The sequence below is a fragment of the Pleurodeles waltl genome, chromosome 3_1 (genome assembly GCF_031143425.1).
Source record: "Pleurodeles waltl isolate 20211129_DDA chromosome 3_1, aPleWal1.hap1.20221129, whole genome shotgun sequence".
Lineage (NCBI taxonomy): Eukaryota > Metazoa > Chordata > Amphibia > Caudata > Salamandridae > Pleurodeles > Pleurodeles waltl.
The window spans coordinates 1,785,429,673-1,785,443,671 of record NC_090440.1 but is presented as its reverse complement, the minus strand read 5'-3'; the positions used below and the strand labels follow the sequence as shown (position 1 = coordinate 1,785,443,671).

Below are 13,999 nucleotides of genomic sequence, written 5' to 3'. Positions count from 1 at the left end.
GGCTAGCATAGCCGCTTCCACTGCTTGCCCTTCTAGCACTACTTTTTTATTTTATGTGAAGCACTCCTTTAGAGTGTATGTTTTGAGCCATCTCCCACCCCTCCCCACCCCCCCAACCCCAATACCTCCACCCAAAGCATTTTTTTTTCCCCCCAAGGGCTCGGAAGCTGCATTGTGCTACTTCAGCCACTAGTTTCTGTCTTTATGCACTCAATTATATACTTTCTTTTAACTTACCATTAGAAAAAGGCCATTTGACATCTTGGAATAGTAAATTACACTTCACATAAAAAATGTAAAAAAGGCCAGCTATCATGAAGCATACACACATGCATCGCCAGCCAGTTTGTAAGCCTTGAAATGTTTTGTCGTTATTGGAAAAAGCATTGCAAGATTGTTGCCCCGTGTGCACAAGCATTGTGGTGCACCAATGGCCATACTAGATTGATTTGTCTCATAAAGAAAACATTCCAAGACGGCTGTCAAGGCATGGACATGCATGCGTCCTGAAGCACTGGTGGCCATTTTGGATTTCTTTCCTATGCCAGTGATAACAAGAAGGTGACAGTTTTGGAATCACATTTTAAAGACGAGACCTATTTGCCAAATCATGTCCAAGTTAAGGTCAATCTGCATCTGTACCTCTTAAACATTGTGTGTGAATCTGTGGGGGGTGAGGGGGGCTGAAGTGTTTGGTAAAACGTACAGGATCAAAAATACCTCTTGGGAACAGACATTGGGTGTGCTGGTGCCATCAGTTTCGTCTTTGCCAGGTATCAGCATGAAAATCAAAGTCACCAGGATCATATGAATGGTCCGGGAAGTTGCCATCAGTTTCGTCTTTGCCAGGTATCAGCATGAAAATCAAAGTCACCAGGATCATATGAATGGTCCGGGAAGTGACTATATATTTACTACAATCAGGGGAAGAATTAAAACTGTACAAGTGGGTAGCATATCAACCACGCCATGTGAGTATTTTTGCACTAGGCACCTTGTGAAACAGATCATATGAGCTCTAGAATGTTATAAACTGATCTCTTATTGGTTACAGAAACCAGAACCACGCATAGTAATTGAAAGGCATTGTGAAAGCATCCAGTTTTCTTGCAGATGATTTTAACTTCTGTGCGTTCTAGTTCTGAAATGACTTGGGGGCAGATGTACAAAAATCTAAAATTGTGATTTCCTAATTGTGATTCTCACCAAATCACAATTAGGAAATCACAATTCCTGATCTAAGAAATCTAACATCTTTGAAATAGTGATTCCTAGTGGGTCACAAATCGACCTACCTTATGAATATTAATGAGATAGGTCTCAATTTGAGACTCATTAGGAATCACAGCCATCACAGGGATGGTGGCCTGCTGAGATCAACAGTCGACCATTTCTTTGATTGCTTTTTAATAAAGCAAACTATTTTTTATAATGCAGTCTGTTTTCCTTAAAGTTAAATAAGATGAGTTTAAAGGATAAACTTAAATAAGAGTAAACCAGTGGTCCTTGGGATCACTGCCTGCTCTTAAAAAATATTTTTTTGACATTCTCTTGGGGATCTTCCAGTGCTTAATTTGTGCTTGTTTCCGGTGCGGAGCACCAACACTTATTTTCGAGGGTGCTTATTTTTCTGCCTCAAGCGTTTATTGCGAGCAAAGAGACATATGGGAAAGATGGAGGAGGAGAGAAACGAAAATGTGTCACAATAGTAGAAAGAAGAAAGCTGCCAGAGTGAGCTGAAGGGGCAGGGAGTGGCTTTAAATGGATTGAAGAGGTCCGAGATGGCTTCAGGATTATGCTGCCTCAGTATTCTGTGTTCGCCCATTTAATTGCAGCAGCCATGTGTTTAAGAGGGCTTTGCGCACCAGCACCTTTTTGTTTACAAATTAAGCACTGGGACCCTCCTTCCCCTTTGCGAATGGGTTGCAACCAGTTTTAAACTGGTGGTAAAGTAGTAATGTTTTGCAACCAGAATTCAGTCGCAAAACAGTAATACATAGTACACCGATTTGGTATTTGGAAGGGACGCCCTAAACACGTCCTTCCAAGTACTGAATCGCAAATGAAAAATTAGATTAGGTAACAAGTTAGCGAATCGCATTTTGCCTTTTGTATGTCTGAAAAAGCGTTTTTGCAGTTGCATCTGGCTCGTTTCTGCAAATTGGGTCATTCGGGACTGCCAAAATGCTTTGTACATCTGGCCCTTAGTTTGCTGAAAATGTCATTCTCACTCCTTTAGCTTTGACCTTGGTCAGAAACCGACCTTTTTTCCCCTAAAACCCAATTTTTGTCGATTTCATCAGGCTCTTTATAGTGTTACAATATGTGTCATTTATATATTGCACAATCTGTCATTATGGTGGCATGGTACTATTATAAAAACATTTCTAGAATTTTCGGAGTTAAAAAAAAAAAGTTTCAAATATTCGTGCATAAAAGTCTATGTTAGTCTACACGAAGTGAAACTTGACATTTTTAAATCAGCAATAATTAATAAGAAATTAGGCAAAATCGTAGCTAATCATTTTACCCATGCAGACCATTTGCAGTCAGACAAGATTTTCCCTGTAGAATGTATTATCATGACAGAACACAAGCACGACAGAAAACCTCTAGATTTACCGTTTAAAGTCATTGTATCCGGATGGACTAAACATCATTTACGATATCACTTGGCCACTGAATTTCTGAACATAACTCAGGACTGCCTTGAATCAACATTCCAACCGGAATTTTGGCTGATGATGCTTCCTGAACATTCTGCACTGCCAGCCAATCAGTCTTTGAGAAAGTAATTCTGCGAGACTTCAGAAAGGCAGACGACAAAACACTGTAGTGGTAATATATGTTTTGGCTCTTTAGTGATTTGATCTGTTTCAGTCATTTCTTTCTTGGATATGTATGCATAATGCTACTGACCTTGACAAAGGAAAACCGCTGCAGAGTGGTTAGTGGGCGGTCATTGTGATGAAACCCATATTTCACAGTGACTGCTGTGTGCCACCATGCCTCATCTCTGCAGCCCCTCCTGTGTGCATCTGCTCTCCTGCACTGCCTGTGTTACTCTTCTGTCACTTTTTATGCCTCTCTGCAAACTACTTGTATATCCCCACCTGCCCGCAACCCCTTCTGCAAGCCCCTCGTTGTGCTGTCCTGTCTCATGCATACATGCACTCCATGTGCCTTCTGCCCACCCCCTGGCAGCCCTGTCCCTGTTGAGGCCCTGGGTGTACCCCTCCACCGCCCTGCAGTCTCCATGTGGGCTGTGCTGCTTGCCCTGGGGGCTTCGATTGTCCCCCCACCCCACTCTTCCATCCCCTCTGTATGTCACCCTGTCTTGTCCCCGATTGTGCCCCACATGCACCGCTGCCTCCCCTAATGTCAACTCCGGATGTGCCTACCCCCTCCCGTCCCAGTGGCTCAACCTCCCTCCGCAGCTGTGTTGGTGACAACAATACCCCCTCTGACTCTAATACTCCCTTTCTCCTGGGGATGGGGAGTCCTATATAACACCCACTCTGTCAGCTTCTTCAAAAGAACATTCAGTCTGGTGATCAGTGGGGTGTATCTTTAACAACTGTTAATTCCAAGGATCGCTTTTTTTAAACAAAACTCTTTCCCAATGTTGGTGAACATTAGATCTTTAAAGTAGGTGTGGGAGGGGCTTAACATAAACCTACTTAGGCGGGCGGGGAGGTGTTATGGCCTTCACCCTTCTACCATGCCCAAGGACCTCTGGGTTGTTTCATAGGTTGTGCTCCCACCTTCCCCAAGATTGCCCAACAGAGAAGTGGGGAAATGTGCCCCCTCCCACTTCACCTTATCCAACAGCACGGGGGGGCTTCACTAAAAACAAAAAAAACAGAAAGAGCACGTGCTATCTTTAGAGCAGCTCCTGCACTCGTTTTACTATTGCCAACAGGGAGTACAAGTGGGTGCAAGCTGACTGGCTTCGTATGAACCACATAAATCTGCAGGTCAAGGGAGAGCCCGTCAGGCGGCACCCACTCCTGCGTGATGCTCGCAATTGTGAAGTCAGGAGTGGGCGCCACCTGAACCGCCCCCATGACTTGCAGCACTCCGGACATGACAGGGGAGCGAGTCTGCTTGCACCAGATCTTGCGCCCTGAATGAGTACAAGTTGACCCACTTCCTCAGTGACCGCAGCGGTGTACACGCTAAAGAGCGGGTGAGCCAACATATCACCCACTCTTACATCTTTGGTTTTTTTGTATGTGTTTTATTTTTTGGATAGCATTTTCCTTCACTTTTGCCTAAGGCAACAGGAAAGAAGGGAATCCCCCCTCACCATTGGGCAATAAAAAGTCCCAACCGCGTACCCTTCCACAGACAGAAAACACCAATTATAAAAATGAAGTACGTCATTGTTGGGTAGGAGACACAGGGGGTTATTCTAACTTTGGAGGAGGTGTTAATCCGTCCCAAAAGTGACGGAAAAGTGACGGATTTACCACCAGCCGTATTACGAGTCCATTATATCCTATGGAACTCGTAATACGGCTGGTGGCATATCAGTCACTTTACCGTCACTTTTGGGACGGATTAACACTCCTCCAAAGTTAGAATAACCCCCACAATGTTCCAAATATGCTGAACGTGCACAGCCTGGAAATTATTAAATGGACATTTGTGATTAATACATTCCTACCCTAAAGCAAAACCGTTCCCAAACTACTACTTTGCATCTCTTATCGAGAGGTGTTTGTGGCCGTTAGCGGGCGTCGGCTCCGACCGCCCCCAAGGCCGTCGGCGGGCACTGATGACCGGCATTTCATCTCTGTTGAAGTGAAAGGTCGATTAGTACTGCACACACTGCGGACTACATCATTTAATGAGCTGCAGTGATAATGATCTCCCTAATGCACAGGTGGGCTTGGATCGCTAAAAAGGCCACTTGTGGCTTGGTGTAGAGAATCAAATAGCACTGTGGCCTTTCTACATCGCCAGGCGGCGTTTCACTCGTGATCAACAGCTATTTTCAGCAAATGGTTTCAGAATTATAAAAAGCGCAAGCACTGCGTGGACAAACCTCCACATTCGCACAGGGAGACGTGGAAACAGAAGGTAAGGAAAACTGACCGTCAAAGCCAACAGTGGCCAGGTCTAATTCTGTATCCTGATACCGGGGGATGGCCGGTTTCTAAGCTCCCCCAGCATCTGCGGGCACAGTAACAAAGGCTGGGTGGCAAAACAAAATCAGAGACAGTGGGGAGGGAGGCACCGCAACTCGAATGTGGGGATGACAAGAACCACGTCAGATTATACTTTACAAAACCGCATAATCTCTTGTTTGGGGACATTTAGAGCATTGAAATGCTGGAGACTGAACCTGCAGAGCTTTTAAATGATAGACAAGGCAAGCGTTGAGTAGATACGATTAAATAAGGAATATATACACATATGAAAACCGTTCACGTCGAAGAGCTGCACTTAACCTTGTCATGCACTAAGGTGTGTCAGACTCCGCCCACTGGCAGTGCTGTTCACTGGCACAGCTGTCTCTGCAGTGCTGCCCTCACCGCCTGAGGTCTGCCCGGCCCTGTAGCCAGTGGCTTTACTATCTGAGCCATCCATCGAGGCTCTGGGGCATGGACAGGGCTCACTGCTGGTAATTACTACACACCCTGCCTCCCCGTGTGTGTGATGAATGACTAACTGGGCAGTAGCTCCTGGAATCAAGTCAACATGCGTGCAGCCGCTAGATCACATTCAACAAAGTACCACTGACTTACATATTGCTTTAGATATTACAACTATAATTAACCACCAACAGACAATAACGTGGAAAAAAGGTGCTCTCTGGTGCACTACCTTCATAACAAACATTACTGTCAAAACTGTTTTGCTGCATATTGAGGTGGACACAATGCAATGTAAGATATTTACGTAATACAAATCAAGCATTCAAATAATAAAATGCACTGCAAAGAAATCGATCATAATTCATCTGATTCACCAAAAATTGAATCTCAATTAAGTCATTAAAATAGAAATTACAATAATTTAAAAAATAGTCTCAGGGAAAAGGGATAACAGTCTTGCATCCACAAAGAAAAAAAAAGCCATTCTTTCAAAACCGCAGCCACAATAGTTTAAGGCCTATTAAAAATACATTGCCCATGTGCAGAAGTTATACTGCAATTCGTGACTTTTTTAATTTTATGTCAATTGGGTATAAGCAAACAATGGGAGATCTGCTGAAGAACTTTATACCAGTTTCCAACCAACCAGCTTCCAACCCATAAAAATATATTAATAAAGAATAATTTATTAGACAAGCCATTTATTTCACTTATTTGAGGAGGGTAAAGTTTAAGAATGCTGTTGACCTGGGCATAGCTAATCTATTGATGTGGATATGAGTTGGAGAAGTTCAGATTTCTTCACTGTAAAGTTACTTGTAAGATTAAAGCTCGATCCAATGCAGTCCTGAATTACAGATCTAGATAAATTTAGACCAAGAGTGGCACAATCCATTAATGACATAAAACGATGTCAATTGTGGATCTTATTTTCATAGTAACTTTGATTTACTCTAAATTGCATCATATGAAGTGTTGTATATCTCAGCCTTTCAGATGTCTCACAGCAGCATTCCAGCTGCTGTGTTAGGTGACTCACAGGTCACAATGAATCTGACGTCCATGGTGCTCACAGTGGACAGACGCCTCTCAGAAGCGGAACCCCTTAGCTGCGGGGCATGATGGGGCGCCTACACAGCCTTCCTGCCAGACCCCAAGGCAATTATAAATTCCAGCTTCCTGCTGATATGACTGTCGCTTTACATGTGATGGTCGCTTTGTATTTAGCTGCCTTTATCTAGCAAGATGTATGTCTTCGGACCAGTTCAAGCACAGGCTCGCTGAACGTAAACTAAAAAGCGGGGGCCAGACTGGAGTGGTGAGAAACATACCTAAGGTTAGGGATGAAAATGGGAGGAGCATCGCAGGAAATTCAGGGCAAAAAAAATGGTCCCAAGGAATCCTTACATTGCTCACATTGTTGTTACCTTCATTTGCACTTCATAAAGCAGGTGTGAGAGGAGAGGGGGTGGTGTCCTGAAAGCAGACGATGAAAGCATTCAGGTACCTTGGAGAGATTCCATCAACAGCTCACAATGGAGCGAGGACCTACTCTTCTTACCACCAATATTGATATCATTCACCTTGATGAACAGTAATTATCTCTGCATAATGCAAAAGTTATCAAGGTGCCCTATGGGATGGCCGTAGACTTGTAGAGAGGCAGGAATGATTGAGTACCACTGAGATGGGGAAGTAGCAGTGCCAAATATTGCAGAGCTTAGGCACCGGAGAGATTATGCAAGACATGCTACTGAAAAGGAAATCTTTTTCGTACTAGAGAATTCTGGATCATTTTCCAGTGAGTACAAAAGGTATTGCTACTGTGAAACAAACTAAAGACACAGACTGGGATTTAGGACAGTAACCTGTAAGCTGTGTTTAAAATGTGTAACTGCTTAAAATGCGTGCTGCTTTCACATACACGTTTGTCCAGCGGTGTAATATAGATCAAATAATAATCACTTAGTTACTTGATCTTGATGAACCTAAAACCAAGGTGAATCTACTCTGAATCTGTTTAATCCTACTCGGAGTCTGACTCAGTAGGAGAAGTGCACTTAGGGCCAGAGTGCTCTTAGTCTCACGGTGCCCATCCCTCTAAGAGACAGGTAAATCGGAGTCGAACTCCATGGGACAGGGACAGATGTCCTCGGTGTGTGACTCCATGCTACAGGTGCAATGAGTTTGACTATCAGTGACAGGTGTGTGCTGCAACACAAGATAAAGCAGGTGGCCGAGTCATTCATTCATTCATTTGCACTGTAGTTTGACCAAGTCCTTAAGTCACTATGAGGAGAGAGGACATACAAGAATAAAAACAGGTGATACTTGAACTCCTGGCAGATGTGCACAACTTATTGAACTACAGGATAAAGACTGAAGGAAATTCCAGAGAATGAGCCATGGCTGTGCCAGGATTTGGCTGAATAACATGTAAATGAGTGCCTCAGTTCCTTCTTGAAGTATATCACTCTCAGTTCAGCAAGGTTTTCTCAAGGTTCATGTTATTATTCAAGGAACTACGAATGCTTCAAATTACAAATACCAATTGGTAATAGCATACCAAGTGCATTATCATCCAAGTCACCCCACTGCACAGAGATTGCCCACTGCAACTCAGAATTGTAACTAAACTGTTCAATAATATATAAGAAAGACCCATGAGAACCAAGAAGCATATCTCTAAGAATGATACAAAGATCTACTTAAAGATGATTAATCCAACAACCTCAAATTTACCAGAGGGAGTCCTCTCCAGAATTGAAATGCTCACTCCAACATCCAGTAACACCCACACGCAATCTTCAGTGTCTTCCACATACTTTCAGATCAGTTGTGAAAAATAGTGTCAAGATTGCAGACATAATTAACTTCTCTTTCAGACTGAGACATGAACAATATGTCTCAACTAATTCCGGACATACTGGTACCATCTGAATACTAAATTTTCCACCAGAACATGAAGAATAATGCAGGGGGAGGGTAGAAGTCACCCACATGCACAACCTCAGATGTGAAAACCTACAAATTAAAGACCAGTTTTCCAGATTTTAGAGCATTTCAGTTACTATAAAAAAAAAACTGACCCTGTCCCATTGAAGCTTGATGCCATTTATAATATGCTAGGGGACGGTATAATCTTTGTGGTGAAATCGATCAAATTCATCAGTGAATCCTTCATTAAATCAAGCAACAACATCTTCCTTGTAGATGAGGAAGAATCCCCTACAATCGATCTATTATTGTGCCTACAGGACAACCTCCTCCAGCAGTTTTTTTACCCCCCCCTTCACATAAAAAGTGTAACACTTGAACTCCTAGTTGCCAAAGAAGGATGGGGCAAAACTGATACTACAGTCAAAGTCGACAGGTCAGACCATTTTGCTCATCTACTTCTCCTTCCACTCCTTGGAAATTCCACGAATAGTCAACATATAAGACCAAGCATGGGTAAGGAATGTGAAGACCTAGTCTCATGCCTGCCTCAGAAGTGGAACAAGTTTTACATCATATTCTCCCTGTACAAGGAATCAAATAGCTGACAAAAACATAACATGGATTATAAACATTTTAGCACCAAGACAAGAAGATCAGGATTATTTATGGAAGAAATAAACAAAAGCAGGAAGATGGTGAGAGCCTCCCAACAAGACTTGCGCCAACACCCATTTGTCAGTAAATCTGACTTAATTCTGAGAGGAAGGAAACAAATATAAAACTCTAATCCTCACAGCTAAATCGTTCCACATACAAAAGGAATTGACCAAGTACAAAACACACCAAAAAGGCTATTTGAAATTGTGAAACAAGTTTGATTTCAAATCCAACATGATATGCATTGAATTAAATGAGTTCTCTAGCTGCTTTATAGAGAAAGTGAATTTGATTGCCAAAATGATAGTAATTTAAAATCCTAATCCCCAGTGCCAACTTCAAAGAGGTCACCAAGTCTGAACTGATTGAAACAGTCGCTCAAGATAAACACTAGTTTAACTTCTCTGAACTAATTCCTACAACATCCCTTAAGGAAACGAGCACCTCAGTCACTACCTTCTGGACAAACTGATCAACAAGTCATTTTCAGAAGGGAAAGCTCTTATCACTTACAAATGAGCTAAATACTGCTGCTCATAAAAGAAAGGAATTAATCCAACGCATCTAATAATTACCGACCATTATACAACATCTGCTCTCTGGGTAAAGTCTTTGCATCATGTCTCACCTCGAACACATAAATGAGAAAACAATCTATTTTATGAGACACAATCAGGCTTTTGTTTGGGTTGCCGCACAGACTGCTAATTGTAGAAGAAGCTCTCTATATCCTTAAGCAAGGGGCTTAATACCTCTTTCTCTCCTTGGGGCTGAATGCAAGTGTCCTTAGACAAACCTTGTCAAAGAAAGTTGGGAGATTAAGGAGGATAATGGGGCTGAATGCAATGTTCCTTAGATGGTTCTCCTCAGAGCAGAATCATAACCAATGGGCGCAAATGGTCAATCTCATATCTTTCCATCAAGATGTTCGCCGAGGCTCTAGTCTCTCTCCGGCGCTTTCTAACCTCTACAAGTAGGCTCCACTCTCAGCAGCTCTAACATTTCTGCTACTTCTGCACCAATGATTCACAACTCTTATTTAAAAACCTTCTCCCCTGAAGATCTAGAACACACAGCCAATGTCCTTGAAGATATTCAAACCTGGATGTTACATTATCACCTCACACTCAACCCTCAAATTAGTTTCTCCTACTTTCTCTACCGCCCAGCACAGATCAAAGTCACACATGGCTCAACCAACTCTCAGTACGAGCTACCTGCATTCCCATTCACTGGTGTCCTCTGTTGCTTGGTTTCAAACAATTTCTAACTGTGTTTCTCATTGCTTTATTTGCCAAAGGTTGCCAATGTACTGTTGGTTCACTGAGACTGACTACTACTAGTCACAGGTTATTTAGAACCTTTCCTGAAAATGACTGCGTGTAACCCACCCAGGAAAATCGATGGAGGTTGGTGGCGGAAGAAGTTGTTGGAAGTAAACTACTGGTGGGTTGTTAGTCAGGTTTTCGGCCAGAAAAGTCCTTCATGCTTTCGGTGAATCCCATGGTTATTGGTAATAAGAAGTGGATAAAATAGTGGTCTCTCCCTGTCACAGGTTTTCATGATATTTGTGAAGAAAGCATGATAAAAGATGACTACAAAAAAAGGAAAAACTATAAGATTACTAAGTCTTGAAAGAATAGGCAATCCACAGATCTTCCGTGAAATGCAGTCCGGTGGAGTGAGCTGTCTGAGTGTATTCCAGCTGTGGCTATGTTAGAACGGCTCAGTGCCTCACACTGCATTTCATGTGCACAGTGGACTCATAGGCAACTTTACAACACTCTGAATTCCATGTCACGTGAGATGTTAAAAGCATTTGTTTATGTGTGTTGTTTTGAAAGTATTCTGTATACTTCAAAGGACACAGAAGGAACTGCCAGTGAGGGAAGACAATGTGTGCATTTCCGTACTGCTCATACATACAGATCGGTGTTATCCAGGGGCATAGCTTAGTCAGTGAGATTCGGGGGATGTGAATGTCAAATTTCCCAATTAAAAAACAGTGGGCCTCAGCATGAATTTGTGAAGTGACCAAGGTTCGAGATGAAATGGTCCCATGAACAGCAGAGGTAGTACTTCCATTAGATGGGCCTCTGGGGCTGATTTAGGGTTTGGCAGACAGGCACTTGCAAAGGTGACGGAGCACCCTGTTCACCAAACTCAAGGTCTGCCGTCCCACTTTTCAGTTGGACAGGCTGCAGGTTTTACGTAGAAGGAGTAAAATTCACTGTCAGGGTAAACCTTTCTTCGACAACCGAACGGAGCAGGTGCCACTGAACCATCCGCCCTATTTAGAATGGATTTTTTTTTTTTTTTTTTTTTACTATCCTGGTGGTGAGGCAGAGTAAAAAAAATAAAAAAAAATATGACCTGCACCATGTGAGAAAGCTGGTATGGGGCAATTATTTGTTTTTTTCGACAAACTCTCAACCACTTTGGGAGTTTGTGTTTGATAAAAATTTAGGAAAAGATTGATGGCCAGCCATCATGTTTGAAGGGACCATCTTAAACTTTCCTTACATTGATAGGAATCGCCATGACTGCAGCGCCTACCAATGTATAGAGATATCCACTGGGCTTGCAGACATCTCTAAATATGGTAGTCCTTTGCCACCCTGTCCAGTGCTACTCCATCAACTAAATCCTAAATAAGGCCCTCTGTCTACAGTGGCCATAAAATGGTTTGAAATGCTATCCCGAGAGATTGCCAGTGGTTAGACTATCTGCAAGAATTTGTCCCATCACCTTTTGGGTGTGTAATTGCCATTAGTATGTCCTGGAAACTCTCAGAGCTTTCCAAGTCTACTACTGCAAATGTTTGTAAATTCTAAAAATTAGTAAATTTAGATCCATTCAAGGAGTGCTTCTATAGGTAAACATCTGCACTTCTTTTGGTAAACTGGCAACTAAGGGACCTACTTACAAATAACTGTTGCAATGCACAGCAGCAAACACAGTCGCTGCACTACAATGCGTCGCCAGAAGAAAGCAGAACTGCACCATGTCGTCACAAAATTGCAGTCCTGCTCTCTCCATGCACTGGAGTACTTTGGGCTGCCTAGTGCCAAATGCAGACACCCTTGCATGCATAGTGCAAGGGTATCTGTGTTATGGTCAGGGTAATTTTTTCGCAGGAAACTATCTTTGGAGGCTTTTTCTTCTTTGAATGTGTGCTGCCGAATGCAGCCCGCATGCAAAGGGGAAATAAAGAGGAGAAATAAAGACATTTCTCCTCCTGCCAGCGTCAAGCAGGCGCACCATTTAGGTGCAAACCCAGGTGTACAACTTTTTGTAAATATGGATGGACTGAAGCACCTATGCACCACCCATAGCACACCTACCTGATGTGCAGTCTTCTTACAAAGCCATGCAAATCGACATTTGCATGGCTCTGTAAACACCAATAAGGATTTTGCGTTGGGCTGTTTAAAGAAAGTGACACAATCCGAACGGAAATCCTTTGTAAATATGGGCCAAAATATATTTAAGTTCCTGATGGGAAAAAAAAATCCCCTTAGTGAAATCGGGATGACAACAAAAACCGAAACAGCAAAAGCCACCAGATCAAACTAGGAAGCAAAGAATGTACTTATTTAAGGAGTGTCACACCACAAAGACCCCACCTGAAGATATACTCCTGGTGCTATCCAGATGTAATATCTTTCTCTCCTCGCAACATGATCCAGGCACATCTTATGCGACCACAACGTGAACAGAAAATTATATCTATCACAAGGACAGTGAAAATGTAAACTTTTATGGTAGCCGATGCTATATATGCAGTCATTTGCAATGGGAAATGTAGTTCTGTTCCATCAATTTTGTGAGAATATAACCTTTGCAGGCTTTCTAATCACAAGGCTCCACCTGTGTCTAACGCTAATGCTCTGCATGATATTAAGAGTGAAACAGAGAAGGGTTCAGCAAAATGATTTTCCAGCATAAGTTCTAAAAACCAATCTGACGCAGTGAAAACGTGGTGACAGCTGCACAGTGGGACCAGCACACTTACCCCTGGAATCATGCTGCCAGAGATGACTGGGACTTTGAAAACACATCAAAAATGCCATTACGTTCCACACACAATGAGGCTCTTGTCAAAACAAGAAAAGTATCCTGTAATGACCCCCCAGGTACAATCGAATTACAGCTGCTAGAACTGCAATATGTCGGCAAGCTCTTTCTGCCAGCAAGCAGACAAAGTGGTTTGGGACGTGGAACAGGAAAGATGCAAAGATTTTCAATGATTCACACAAATTAAAATGTTGCCTCCTAGAGAGCTCTTTAGAGACGAGGAGGGGCCAGCTTTTTGGGCCTTTTGCGGGTATTCAGTAAACCAACTAGATGGCACAGCAAGATCATTCTCCAACAAAGGCGGAATAATTCTTTTAAATGGCCTACCAGGATTTATGAGGGCTTCCCTTGCTTTCAAAGATGGGAGTTCAAACAGCTATTGCACTGCTGGCAATCAGGCCCACAGAGCCTGTTTTCCGTGGACAGGTTTTGGTGACCTATTTGTTCAACCATGATAATAGTGTCTCTGGGTTCTTTTGCCCAAAACATGTATATACCTGCTGCAGAATATCGACTGCTTCTTTCTCGAAGTAAGTCCTTTGTCTCATGCTTTTAGGACTCATCTTAGGATCATTTTCAACCAAAACCTGAAGAAAAGAGATAATGTCAATCAGAAAGGTAATGATGTAAAATTGTATGGTGGCTGACACTATATTCTAGTTATTTGCCTGCACAAAAACAAACAGTTTTGCCGGGTTTCAGTTTGTTTCAATTAGTCTAAA

General features: G+C 42.6%; 1 protein-coding gene across 11 annotated transcripts in view; it reads right to left on the bottom strand.

The window, feature by feature from the left end:
• ANKRD44 (ankyrin repeat domain 44) overlaps positions 1-13,999 on the bottom strand; it is a 618,040-nt gene that overhangs the window by 381,981 nt on the left and 222,060 nt on the right. For 6 of the 11 annotated variants that reach the window (XM_069225842.1, XM_069225834.1, XM_069225841.1 and 3 more), the window contains exon 2: positions 13,775-13,864. The exons of the other annotated variants lie outside the window; for them this stretch is intronic. In XM_069225842.1, coding sequence (XP_069081943.1) covers positions 13,775-13,864 — 90 coding nt within the window. The remainder of the gene's footprint in view (positions 1-13,774; positions 13,865-13,999) is intronic. 11 annotated transcript variants of the gene reach the window in all.